This window comes from Dermatophagoides pteronyssinus, unplaced genomic scaffold (assembly GCF_027571235.1).
Source record: "Dermatophagoides pteronyssinus isolate colony J.1.1.1.1 unplaced genomic scaffold, Derpt_VIB-CSIC_2022.12 sq0005, whole genome shotgun sequence".
Classification (NCBI taxonomy): domain Eukaryota; kingdom Metazoa; phylum Arthropoda; class Arachnida; order Sarcoptiformes; family Pyroglyphidae; genus Dermatophagoides; species Dermatophagoides pteronyssinus.
This window is the reverse complement of record NW_027461529.1, coordinates 2,963,081-2,976,563: the sequence shown is the minus strand read 5'-3', so window position 1 is coordinate 2,976,563 and position 13,483 is coordinate 2,963,081. Positions and strand designations below refer to the sequence as shown.

The following is a 13,483-nucleotide window of genomic DNA, read 5'->3' as shown; positions in this document are numbered from 1 at the left end:
ATTGATGTTTTCATTGATGATTAATATTGATTTTTGCTTTCAAAATAGATTCTGGTGATTTACCACCGCAACAACAACGTGCACGTATTATACGACGACAACATCGTATGACAAAAGTACGAAGATCAAATGAATTTGATGTACTAACATCAACCGATTTAGCAATGTTACGTTTAAATAATAAACGAAAATTATTGAAAAAAGTAATAAAATTACGTAAAAAACAATCATTATTCATGAATAATGAAAATTTCGATAATAATAATAACCATAATTCATCAATGGATGATATAATAACGATTGGAACATTTCCATCACAATCGCAACAACAACTTTTAGATTCATATCAAACGCAATCATTTTTACCATCATCAACAACGGATACAGCAGCAGCAACAGCTGCTGCCGTTGATCAAATATTACAGCCAGCAACACAAACAATGATGATGACTACACAGTTACCAAAACGTGAAAAAATTATCTGTTTATCAATAATACGTTCGATTAATAAAACTGATAACGAAGATAATAATAATAATGATGATTCTATAATATCGCCCAAATGTTTTTATACAATCGATGATAATGATAATACATCTGGCCACAATTTAAATAATAATAATAATAATAATAATAATGGATTATTTAATGAACAAAATGATAATAATAGTATTCAACAACAACAACAACAACAACAATTAACAACAACAACAACAAGTGAAACTGGATTATCACCACCATCATCATCATCATCAAATGAATTATTACATACAGAAGAATCAACAAGTAGTCAATCATATCGTCATTATATTCCGCCATTATTTTTACCAACAACAACAGCAACAAAAACAACAAAATCATTTTTTAAACGTATCGGTTTGTTTACAAATCCAGATAATAAAAAACAAGAATCAATGACAACACCAATGATAACTACGACAACAGAACCGCCACAATTGATTAATATCGATGATCAAAATGATAATTCAATTGATTCATCAAACAATAATACAGCGAATATCGATAATAATGATCGATCATATTCAATGGAAATGTTGACAAATGATAATAATCATTCAATGGATGAACCATTTGTTAATGTTTATGAATATCCACAACAACCAATTACAATTGTAAATCCAGATGATGATATAATTATCGATAATAATAATCAAACAATCGATAATAATAATGTTGATATAAAATCATCACCTGAATATTATCAACTTGTTGATAGTGATGTTGATGTTGTTTCATTGATTACACCTGATAAAGAATCTAAAGAATCCAATCAACAATTGAATCAACCAAATGATTCTTCATCCATATCATCAGCTAATGTTGAACAAATTGATTCATTTATATTACTTGATGGTAGTAATAATAAATCAGATAATATGGATAAAAATGAATATCGATCATCATCATTACAATCAACAACAACAACAATATCACCAACAACAACAACAACAACAATGGATGATTTGGATGAAATTAAAATCAAAAATCCAGAAGAATCAATGTTGATTAAAGGTTTTGGTTTTTGTAAATTGAAAAAATTGTTTTTGTAAAATTTAAATAATTTTCTTTTCTTTGTTTCGCAATGAAATATAGATTTATGGCAGGTAAATCGACGAAATCGTAATAAACCAAAATCGAATGGATCGTTATCGATATCATCATCAGTATCGGATGATAATAATTCAACAACAACAACAACAACAACAATACCAACAACATTATTATTATTTGAACGTTATGCAAATCAACAACAACAACAAACAATTAATAAACGACCATTACGTATACCGAAATTATTATTACCAAAAGTAAATCGTCCGGCAATGTATAGCCTAAATGGTTATGTACCAAAACCTTCGATTCAACGAACACAGATGGCGCCATCAGAATCATTAACTAATTTACGTAAAGTAAGTTTCACATTGATTTTTGATTTTCAATTTTCAAAAAAAAAAAAGACGTTTTGCCATTTCGTTTGGTTGAATGATTTTCTTTTTTCTTTGTCGTACAAAAAAAATTCTGTTAGTCTGAAATTTTTCCAAAATATAGATCGATGGTGTATCGATATAAAAAACGATCAAAAATCATCATCGGATTGTCCAAGTAACGAAGTGAAAAAATTAAAATTCAAAATGCGTTCATCACTCGATCATCGTTCGATCATTATTTTGTTTCATCCAACGAACGAATTGCACTTGATTTCATTTTTTTATTGTTAAATTCGGGTGCAAAGTTTCAAAAATATTGATTTAATTTAGTTTGAAAAATTTCCCATTTTTTTATTTCTTTCACACATTATATCCATCCATTCGTTCGGTTGTTGTTGCGTTTCGTTCCGTACAATTTTAGCCTTTAGGCATTGAAAGAAAATTTTTCCATTTAATTTTCAATTTATCATTCGACGACAACATCATCATCGATGAAAACAAAAAACAAAAAACAAAACGAAAAAACACACCGTTTTTCGATCCGTAGAACACACATATTGTATAGGAGAATCCATTGACAGACTGCCCTATGGCATTGTCGATCATCATCATCATCATTATTTTTTTTCTTCAGATGTTTTTTTTCTGTTGGCCAAACATTACCACACAATTGTAATCAATTCACACAAATGAAATTCTTCTTTTTTTCTGGTCTATGGTTTTTCTGGTTATTCCGGTTTGATGAATATTCTTGATGATGATGATGATGATGAAAATGTTCTATATGGTAGAACAAAAATACATAACCAGAAGGCTTGTTGGTTTGTTGTTGTTTCACTTAATATCTTTATTTTAGTGAATAAAGTGTGTGTTTTTTGTTGGTTGTAATCGATATCTGAATGAATATATCGGTTGATTGAATAAGTGGTAAATAAAATGTAACCATCATCAACAACATTATCGATTCAAGCGAATAAAAATAATAATAATAATCTTTGTTTTTCTTCTGAAACAATGTTTCTCAAATGATGATGATGATGTTTTCGTTTTTTGTTGAAAGGTTTGTGCGATCAAAAGGATTAAGGAAGGCCAGAAAAGTAAAAAAAAGATGTTTTTTGATGAAGTCCAACAGAATGACCCAAAGCAAATGACAAATTTTTTCTGCTTTTCATCATCATCATCATCATTATTATTATTAATTGCATTTGTTTGATGGATCCAATTTTGTTTTTTCTTGTTTTTCGTTGTTGTCGCCCAACACAAACTTATTTGTTTGATTAGTTTAATTTTCTATTGTTGTTGTTCGTTCGTTCGTTCAAACAACAAATTAAAATGAACCAGAAAAAAAATCAGTTTAAATTGAGTTTTTTTGCAGCCAGAAAAATAATGATGATGGTCAGTTTATGGCGCCATATTTTCAACAAAAAAAAAATTTTTCTTGCTTGTGTTCATTTCATCCCTATAGGCTAGATCAAGATTTTATCAAACAAAACAAAACGAACGGAAAAATTCTTTGTTTGATATAAACAGAGAATTTGTATGTTTCTTTCGTCTGTCGGAAAGGCAAGACAAGACAAGACAAGACAAAAAGCAAAAAAGAAACCGATGATAATAATGATGACGCCGAGGTTGTTGATGATGATGAAAAATCTATAAATCTTTGTTGTTTTTGAAACAAAAAAAACAAAAAAAATTTGACAATGTCGAAAACAAGAAAATATGGACCAAATCTTTTTCCTTCTTCTTCTTCATCATGTTCAATTTCAATTTCATCGATAAGACAGACAGACAGACAGAGAAAAAGCAAAAAAAAAAAAGTAGAAATTCCATTAATTTCAAATTGCCCGGTTGAACAAAAAAAAAAAGTTTTGTTCTTTTCGATTCTTTTGATTCAGTTGTTTCAATTCGATAAAGACAAAAGAAAAAAACTGAAACAAACCAGTCAAATATTGTGATGATGATGTGAATGTTTATTATCATTGTTATTCTAGCTGAATCATCAATTCTTTAAGTTTTTTTGTTTTCGTTTTCGTTACCCCATTCAATTCTTTTTTTTTAGTTCGACGAAAAACAGAAAACAGAAGAAAATTTGTTTACGAAATGAAAAAAAAACGATTGAAAATTCAGTTCAATCGAATTTACACTAAGCTTGAATATATTAATCCTCTGTTATCGAACTTTTTTGTTTCCCTTCCCCCCATCACCACCACCACCATCATCATCACTTTTTATTATCTTGACCAAAACAATAACGAGAGGGGAGGGGGAGAGAAAATTGAAGAAAAAAATCCAGTTGAGTGATATTTGGTGATTTGGAAATTTTCTAATTTTTTTCTCTGTTTCTGACACTTTTTCTACATTTTACTCACTACATTAAAGTTATTCTATTCGGATAATAAACCAGGAAAATATATATTTTTTCTGTTTCCATACGATTTTCTGGCCAAACAAAAAAATGAAAAGATGATTATTACTTGGGTGACCATCAAATAAAGCAAACGGCATTTGTTTTTTCATGTTGGGCTGATCTTATGATTCTGGCTTTTTTGTTTCACCAGAAAAAAGCAGGGAGTTTCAGAAACAAATTCCAGAATGATCCAAAAAAACGAGAAAAGAGAAAAATGAGAGAAAATCAATTGAGAATAATCCAGCAACAGCGGAGAACAAAAAAGAAAGGACAATCAAAAATATGGCTATATATCATTATTATTATCATCATCATTGGAAATTATTATTATTACTATTATTATGAAGGGGACAGCTTAGACGAAACAAAAAAATTGATGCTAAATTGATCATCATCATGATGAAAGGAAAAAAAATCATCATTTTTATTGTTATTTCTTTTTTAAAAAAATTAACTAACTAACTTGAGTAGTTAATTATATGGAACATTTAAAAAAAATTCGCATTTTTCAAATGATAAATTGAAGACAAATACGGAAACAATGCAAGATTTTTTGGGACTTTTCTTGGGGTTAACAAAGAATTCTTTTTGAAGAAAGAATTAGCTTCAATAAAAAAATGAAACTAATTTGAAAACTTTTATTGTATGAAAATGTCAAAAGAATAGAAAAGAAACTAGGCACTACAGAATCATGAATGAATGAATTTTTTAGGCAAAATGACAAATTGGATGAACAAAAAGAATAATGTTTCCAAAAAAAGGAAAATGATATGGAGATTGGAAAATCACCATCATCATCATCAACCAACACCCAAAAGAAAAGAAAGGAAAAAGAATGACGCCCAAAAATGAATATTCAATTAGCTTTTTTGGCTGATCATCATCTTTGATCATAGTCATTGATTTTTCTATTGGAACCAGAAAAAAAATTTTCTGGTTTTCTTTCTGGTTCGATTTTTTCACGTAGAAAAGAGAAAGTGAGAGGAATAGAGATCCATTATCAATCGAGAAAATCCAATGGCGAAAAAAAATTTTCAATGTTTATAATGATGATGATGAAAATGGAAAAAAATCGACTTATTCTTAGCCAAAAAAAGAAAAGAATATTCTTTCTTCTTTTTTTTTGAATCACTTTCAGTGTATGATGATGACGGTGGTGGTGGTGGTGTTTGCCGCCACCAATCGATGATTGATTGTGGTGAAAAGCCAACCAAAAAAACGAAAAAAACGAAAAAAAAGAAACATTTTTTTTGTTCACATAGTGAAAATTATTAGTGAAACATTATTGGAAAGCACGAACCAACCAAACACTGAATCTACAGAATCCATAGAATCCATGGAGTATGTATTAACATCTTTGTTTTTCAAATATCTGGCCAGGCTGGCTGGTTGGCTGGCAGTGTGAATTATGATGGATCACACAATATGATGAAAATGAAAATCTTCGAAATAGAAGAAAAAAGAAGAATGGGAAAATCTTTCTTTCATTTTCTTTTTTTTTGAATTTTTGTTTTTGTTTTTTCGGTTCTTATATTGTTTATAATGTCCATGCTTATGATGATGATGATGATAATGGTCAAAACATTAATTCAATGATGATAAGATGGATGTCATATGTCCTTGTTTCTCATTCTCATTCTTCTTCTTCTTCTGTTATTCTCAATATATTTGTCATCCGGCTCGAATCAAAAAAAAAAAAAAACAAACAAAGATAACAACAACAAAACGGAAATTAAACTTTCGTTGATATCAAACCAAACAAACAAACAAGCAAAAAATACATAAATAACATTACCAGATAAAAAAAATGAAAGTTTCAACAACAAGCAAACATTGATCTCTTTAGAAAAAGACAGGAAAGAAAGAAAGAAAAATCAAAAAGAATTAAAGATTGGCAAATAAGGTTTTCTGTTGTTCGTTTATCTTGACAACTAGCCAAGAAAAAAAACCAAAAAACAAATGGCATTTTCGTTTATCATCATCATCATCATCGTTAAAGTCAAGATTTTTTCCTTTTCCTTTCCTTTTCCTCAGTTTACACAATGATGATGATCGTTTGGCGTCTTTTTTTTAAAAAAAACGTATCCAGAGAAGAAATTTCAAATCAAAAATTTTTTTTTTTTTGAAACTTTCTTTTTGGATTCTTTAAGACATAGGAAACCTACCAATTAACGATGATAACATTTAAAAAAAATTGTAACAACCGAAAAAAAGGAAAAAAGAAAAATTACCATCTTTAAAATAATAATGATGATTCATTTCGATAATTGTAAGAAAGTTTTACGAAAAAAAGAAAAGAAAAGATTGTCTTTAAGGTTCTTGGATTCTTTCACTGTCTTTTTGCCAATTTCAATTCATTCATTTTCATTCAGCGTTTGATGTGATAACAGAAAGATAATAAGATTGTTTGGCTGGTTTGTTTGAGTGGGTGTAATGAATGAATCGTTTTTGTTCCACCATCATCATCATCATCATTGCCTTTGTATGTCGTTTATGAATGGAATGTGTGTATGTGTATGTTTGTTATTAATCGATTTGATTTGATAATTGATGGTTTTTTTTTCTCTGCTGCTGTTGTCCTTATTATCATTCTTGGTTGCAATTTTTATTTGATTCAAGTTTTGCACTAATTTCTTTGGTTGCTGTTAAGATTCTTATTGTCTGTCTGAGTGTGTTCAAGAATCATTCATTTATTTCTTCGACCAATTTTTTTATGTTATAATAGTGGAAATAGTTTTTTTTTGTTGGCACACTATTTCCACCCACCCATCCTTTTTTTTCCTCAATCCAGAACCAAAGAAAAAAAAATCTTAAGCCTAGAATCTTAGACAATTATTATTATTATTATTACAAACAACGACTGTCATCATCATCATCATCATTATAATCATCATTATTATTATTATCATCATAATCATTGTCGTTGGTGATGATGATGATTATTATCATTTACTAATAATAATTTAAGTTTTTTTTTTTACACAGTCAAAAAAAAAATAAAAATAAAATCATTTTTACAAAAAGATATTGTCATTTGGGATTTTGTTGTTGTTGTTGTTATCAGAACATCATCAATATTAGTAGGAAACAGAAAAAAAGAAATGGGGTCCATTCTTGTTGTTGTTCATCATCATCATCCACTACTAAGCTAGAGAATTTTAAACTCTTTTTTGTTCTTTTCATTCGTTTTTTTTTCGAAATTCGTTCAAGTTTTGATTTTTTCTGGATTTTTTCATTTTGTTTGGTCGAAACAAACAACAACAAAAGAAGAATGAACGAAACAATTAATCAGCGAAAATCATGATCATCATCAGTTTAATGAAAAGCTGAAAAAATTTTCTTTTCTTTTCTTTGTATTATTATTGTTATAGGTTCTTTTTGTTATATTTTTTTTCTTTTTAAAAAAATTTTCCGGAAAATTTCCCAAAATTTTATTTTACTAATCATTTTATTTTTTTCTTTCTATTTTCCCACTCCCACAAACTCCCACAAACTACCACTACTACTTTTTTTTGCAAAGAATAAAACAAAACGACAAAGAAATCGTCATCGTTATAATTCGAATCAAAATTATTCAATGAGAAAAAGAAAAACAAAAAAATCAAGACGTCGCCATTATCAATCGAATGGTCATTCAGAACCATCATCACTAAATCAACAAAAATTACGTAATAAAAAATTAACCGATAAAAATCATTCAAATAATGATAATGATAATGGCAGTAATAACGATGATTATGAGGATGATGATGATTATTATGCGGATGAAAATGATAATGGTCAACAACATCGACATTATGATGATATGATTGAAACATCCGAAACAATTAGCCATCATAATCATAATCATAATTCATTGATACCATCTAATCATCATCAATCAGATAATAACGGTAATAGCAAGAAGAAAAAATCATCATCATCATCATTGAAACAACGTAAACCAATTGCTGGTATTGGTAGTGGTTCACCAAAAGCATCATTAAATACAATACCAAAAACATCATTCGAATGTAATGATAAAAAATCTGATGGTGTTTATCCAGATGAAGAAACTGGCTGTCAGGTATGGCATATTTGTCAAAATGGTCAAATGCATTCATTTCTTTGTCCAATCGGTACGGTTTTTAATTCAAAGAATGGTGTTTGTGATTGGTGGTATAATGTTGCTTGTTAAACGAATAACAAACCGGCGAAAATCATCAGCAATTCATCAAACAAACAAACAGAAAAAACCATCAATTTTCATCGGTTTTAAGGCCATTTCATTTCATTTTGTTTAGCATCTTGTTTTTTTTCTCCATCATAATTAATATAAAGAAAAATATTCAAAAAAAAAAAAAATCAATCATTAACGTTATTTTGTGAAATTCAATCAATCGATTCGTCCATCACTTTTTTTTTGTTAACATACATTTTTTCATATCAAATAATTACATTATCATCATCAGCATTTTTAATAAAATTAATTTTTTTTACAAATCTTCTCCCCATGATCAATAATTAATAAAGAAATAATTTTTTATTTTATTTACTTATTTTATTCTTCACATTTAATAATAATAATAATAATTTTTACTTAAAATATTACAAATTACAATTTTTTTTTCAAAGAATAAATTTTCTGGCTGTAGCGAGAGTGAGAGAAAGAAGAAGAAAAAAATTGTTATCAGAATTACAGAATTTTTATAATATAAAGGTAAGTGTAATAAAATAATTACAAAGATGACAAGTAATGATGATGATAAAATACAGAAATTACAAAAAAAAGGCCAATATATAAAATTGATGAGAAAAATTGATCATCAATACATGGTGTGTGTGTAGAAAATGAAAATTCATATTTACAAAATAAAACAAAACAAAAACAGATAGAAAAAAATTATAATGGCGCCCTTGTACGTTGTTGTTGTTGTGTTAAATAATAAGATGATTGTTGTGGACGTCTACCATGTAAATTTAACATTGTTTGTTGTTGATTTGTACAATCTGGATTTGATTCAATAATCATTTGTTGTTGTTGATTTGTATATTCTACATATGGAGGTGGTGCCTGTTGTTGTTGTTGTTGTTGATGATGATTTGAATGAAGTAATGGACTTTGTATAACAGAATTATTATTATTATTAATCAATGATGATGGCAATGGCGGTAATGGTTGATTTGGTGGCGGTGGTAATGGTTTTGTTTGAAATGTATTATTATTATTATTATTTTTACCTAATTTATGTAATGACATTGTTGATTGATTAATTGTTGATCGATCTGATTGATTTGTTGTTGTTGTTGATGGTAATTGTGCATAATGATAATGATGTTGATAGATTTGTTGTTGTTGTTGTTGATGATGATTGTTCAATGTTGTTGTATCATAAAGAATTGAACTTCTTGCCAATGATGATGATGAACTTAATGATGATGGTTGTAATGTTGGATAACCACAATTATTTGTTGTAACAACAACTGTCGATGTACGTCCTTTTAAATTATCAACAACAACTGGTCCATGATGTTGATGATGATGATGATGATTTCTACCAATATTACTGATCATGGTATTATTATTATTACCAAATGTTAATGATCCAAGTGCACCACTCATTGATCCAATAACACCTAATGATGATGATAATCCACCACTAGTAGTATTGTTAACATTACCAGTATGATTAATACCAACTGTAGAATTAGCTGGCATTGCAAAACGTAATTTTTCCCAAAAACGACGTTCTTGCCATGTTAATATTGTTACACCACGTATACAAGTTTTTGTTTCCGTATCTAAACGTTGTAATAATGATTCGGCTTGTTTAGCTGGTGTATTATTATTGTTATTGTTATTCATTTGAATTTGTGTTGATAATGTAGGAGATGTCATTGGCGAACTAACTAATGGTTGTTGTTGTTGTTGTTGTTGCTGTGTCGGTACAACAACAACAATTAATCGATGTGTTTTACAACTGGTCAATGTTTCTTGATGTGCTGCTTTTAATTCAAATTTACACCATTCTGATTGTAAAAATTGTTCCGATATAACAACTAATGTACGACGTGAACATTCAATTGCTTGTGTAACAGCATCAAATGCATAACCATGATCTTTTGTTGACATTATACCATTGGATATTGGTGATGATGATGATGTTGTTGTTAATGAATCTAAATTTGTTGCTGTTGTCGTTGGTGGTGGTGGTGCAGGTAAATCACGATAACGTAAACATAAACGATATGGTGGATAACCACATTCTAATTCAGCTGCTAATTGTTGAGCAACAAATGATTCATCTTGCCGAGCATAAATAACAAATGCATCAAATAATTTTTCACTATCTCGAACATAATTATCATTAAAACCACTACCATTATTACCATTACGACCATTACGTTTACGTGATCTTGATGTAGATCCAATTGATCCGGATCCAGAACCAGAATTTGATGATGAATTATCATTGGAACCAAAACAAAATCCCGATTCAAATAAACGTATACCATAATGACCATAAAACCATAATTGTATATCTTGTTTAAAACGTATTGTTAAAAATAATGTCATTGATAATATCAGAAGAATGGATGGTATGAATATCATCCAAAACCATGATGATGAATTAAATGTCATCGATGTCGTCGTTGATGATGATGATGGTATTGAAAAATGTGAACCTGATGGCCAATATGATTGATTTTGTATCGATGGTGGTAATTGTGGGGGTGATGGTGGTAATAATTTTGGTCTTAAACCACCTAATAGATCAATTGGTTGATAAGTAAGATCAGGATCATTATCATCATCATCATCATTATTATTATTTTGATTGTTATTGTTTATTGGTCTTGATTGATGATGATAAATTGAATCAAAATTATTTGCATTCTGTGGATATGATGATGATGATGTTGATTGATGTAATGATGGTGATGGTGCTGGTGTTGGTGGTCTTACTGTTGCTGGATAATAATCTTGATGTTGTATCGGCGATGATGATGATGATGATTGTTCGATCAATGGATTCAATAACCCACCGTTTGTTGTCGTCGATGTTGGTGTATTTAACATTAGATAATATTGTCGGGTCAGATTACATTTATCAATTAAATGATTTGCCGAACTACCACCAACAAATAATGTTGAACCATTTGGTTGACAACGTATTTGTTGATAATCAATAACCGATATATGTTGCCGTAATTGCCATAATATTTCATACATTATTGATAATGATTGACATTGACATGACCATGGATTATCACCTAAACGTAATGATAATATATTTTGATGATGAGGATGATTATGATGATGAATATGATGATTTTGATTGACAGATGATTGAATTGTCAATGATGTCGGTTCAATAGCAAACCATTGACCAAATGTTTGTAAATGATTATGATCAATACGTAATGATTGTAATGAACGTAATTGATAAAATGTTTTATCATTTATAAATGATAGACGATTATTTTGCAAATTCAATATGGTCAGATAATGTAAACTTTCAAATTCATAACCATATAATGCTGTTAATAAATTATTTTCTAAATATAATTCTTCTAAATAAACTAAACCATTAAAACTACGATTCGATATTTGTTCAATTGATGAATGATTTAAATGTAATATGCGTAGATTTTTCCTGCCAATAAATGTATGTGGATTTAATATTTGTAAATGATTACCATCCAAATATAATGATGTAACATCCATCGGTATACGTAATGGTACTTGTTGATAATGACCACCACTACAATCAACAATATTTGTATTCCATGTTTGATCATAATAACAGGTACAATTTTCCGGACACATCATTTCACAATCACAAGCATCAAATTCACAACAATGACATAAAGCAAAACAATGTGAACGATAACGACATAGAAAATTGGATGAATTTGCTAATAATAATGGTATTCGATGGTTATTTGGTGATTTAGATTTTGCAGTCGCTGTTGTTGATTCATTCGAAATAGTCGCAACAGAAGTAGAAATAGATCGATTATTAGCTAATGATTGACGAGAAAATGCTAATTCACATTCAACATGATCAAGATCACCAATTTTTGGATATGTTGATATTTGACCAGAACCGGTTACACCACCAACTAATTGATTAACACGTTGCAGCCATTCCATTGTACAATCACAAAAATATGGATTTCCAGATATTAAAAATATTGGTGCGGGCAGATTTTTTCCATTATCATTATCTTCTATCTGTTCCAAATCAATGGATGATATTGATAATGCTGATCGATAATCTGCTGATTGATGATAACCAGTTGTTGGTCGTTGGACACCCAAACGAAATGCATTATTATCAATACGACGTAATGAATTATTACGTAAATCAACAAACGTTATATTATGTTTGGCAACAAATGCAAATTGATCAATTTTTTCCAAACGATTTTGTCGTATATTCAATATTCGTATTGAATTCGGTATCGATATTGCTGTAATTTCTTTCAATTGATTTTCATTAACATTCAATTGTTCTAAACGTAATTGTTGTTGTTCATAATCTTGATTGGATAATTTATCCAAACGATTACCCGATATATCCAATATAATCAAATTGTTCGGTATGATTGAATAATCAAAATGTTTGATTTTATTATAACTAATATTAAATATTTGTAATCGATCTAATTGTTTGATTGTTGGAAATGTTGTTGATGTCGATGTCGATGTTGATGATATTATATCAGTAAATTCATTACGTTCTAATCGTAATAAACGTAATGTTTTTTGTAGATCAATAAATATATCTTTATCTAATGAACGTAAACGATTACCACCCAAATATAATTGTTGTAATGTTTTTGATAATGGTCGTAATGCATTACGTGATATATTCACTAAATAATTATCACTTAGATCGAATTTTTTAATCTTTGTATTGATCAATGCTGTTGAATCGGTCCATGTTGTAAATTTATTTCCACCTAAATTTAATTGATACAATTTGTTCAATGAACGTATAGCCATGGGAATTGTTGTCAAACGATTTGATGATAAATCCAGATTCTATATATATGTATCGAATGAGGAGAAAAAACGAAGAAAAACGAAGAAGAAAATTAATAAAATGCACATATTGTGAATATATAAATGAAAAAGAAA

At 28.8% G+C, this 13,483-nt stretch overlaps 2 protein-coding genes across 3 annotated transcripts in view; one reads left to right on the top strand and one right to left on the bottom strand.

Moving 5' to 3' along the window:
* LOC113794669 (uncharacterized) overlaps positions 1-8,838 on the top strand; it is a 30,207-nt gene extending 21,369 nt beyond the window's left edge. The window contains exons 3-5 of the mRNA XM_075820125.1: positions 49-1,533; positions 1,615-1,931; positions 7,877-8,838. Coding sequence (XP_075676240.1) covers positions 49-1,533; positions 1,615-1,931; positions 7,877-8,533 — 2,459 coding nt within the window. The 3' untranslated portion in view covers positions 8,534-8,838. The remainder of the gene's footprint in view (positions 1-48; positions 1,534-1,614; positions 1,932-7,876) is intronic.
* Positions 8,839-8,967: 129 nt separating this feature from the next.
* Positions 8,968-13,483, bottom strand: part of LOC113794668 (uncharacterized) — an 84,144-nt gene continuing 79,628 nt past the window's right edge. For both annotated transcript variants that reach the window (XM_075820124.1, XM_075820123.1), the window contains exon 6: positions 8,968-13,387. In XM_075820124.1, coding sequence (XP_075676239.1) covers positions 9,239-13,387 — 4,149 coding nt within the window. In that variant the 3' untranslated portion in view covers positions 8,968-9,238. The remainder of the gene's footprint in view (positions 13,388-13,483) is intronic.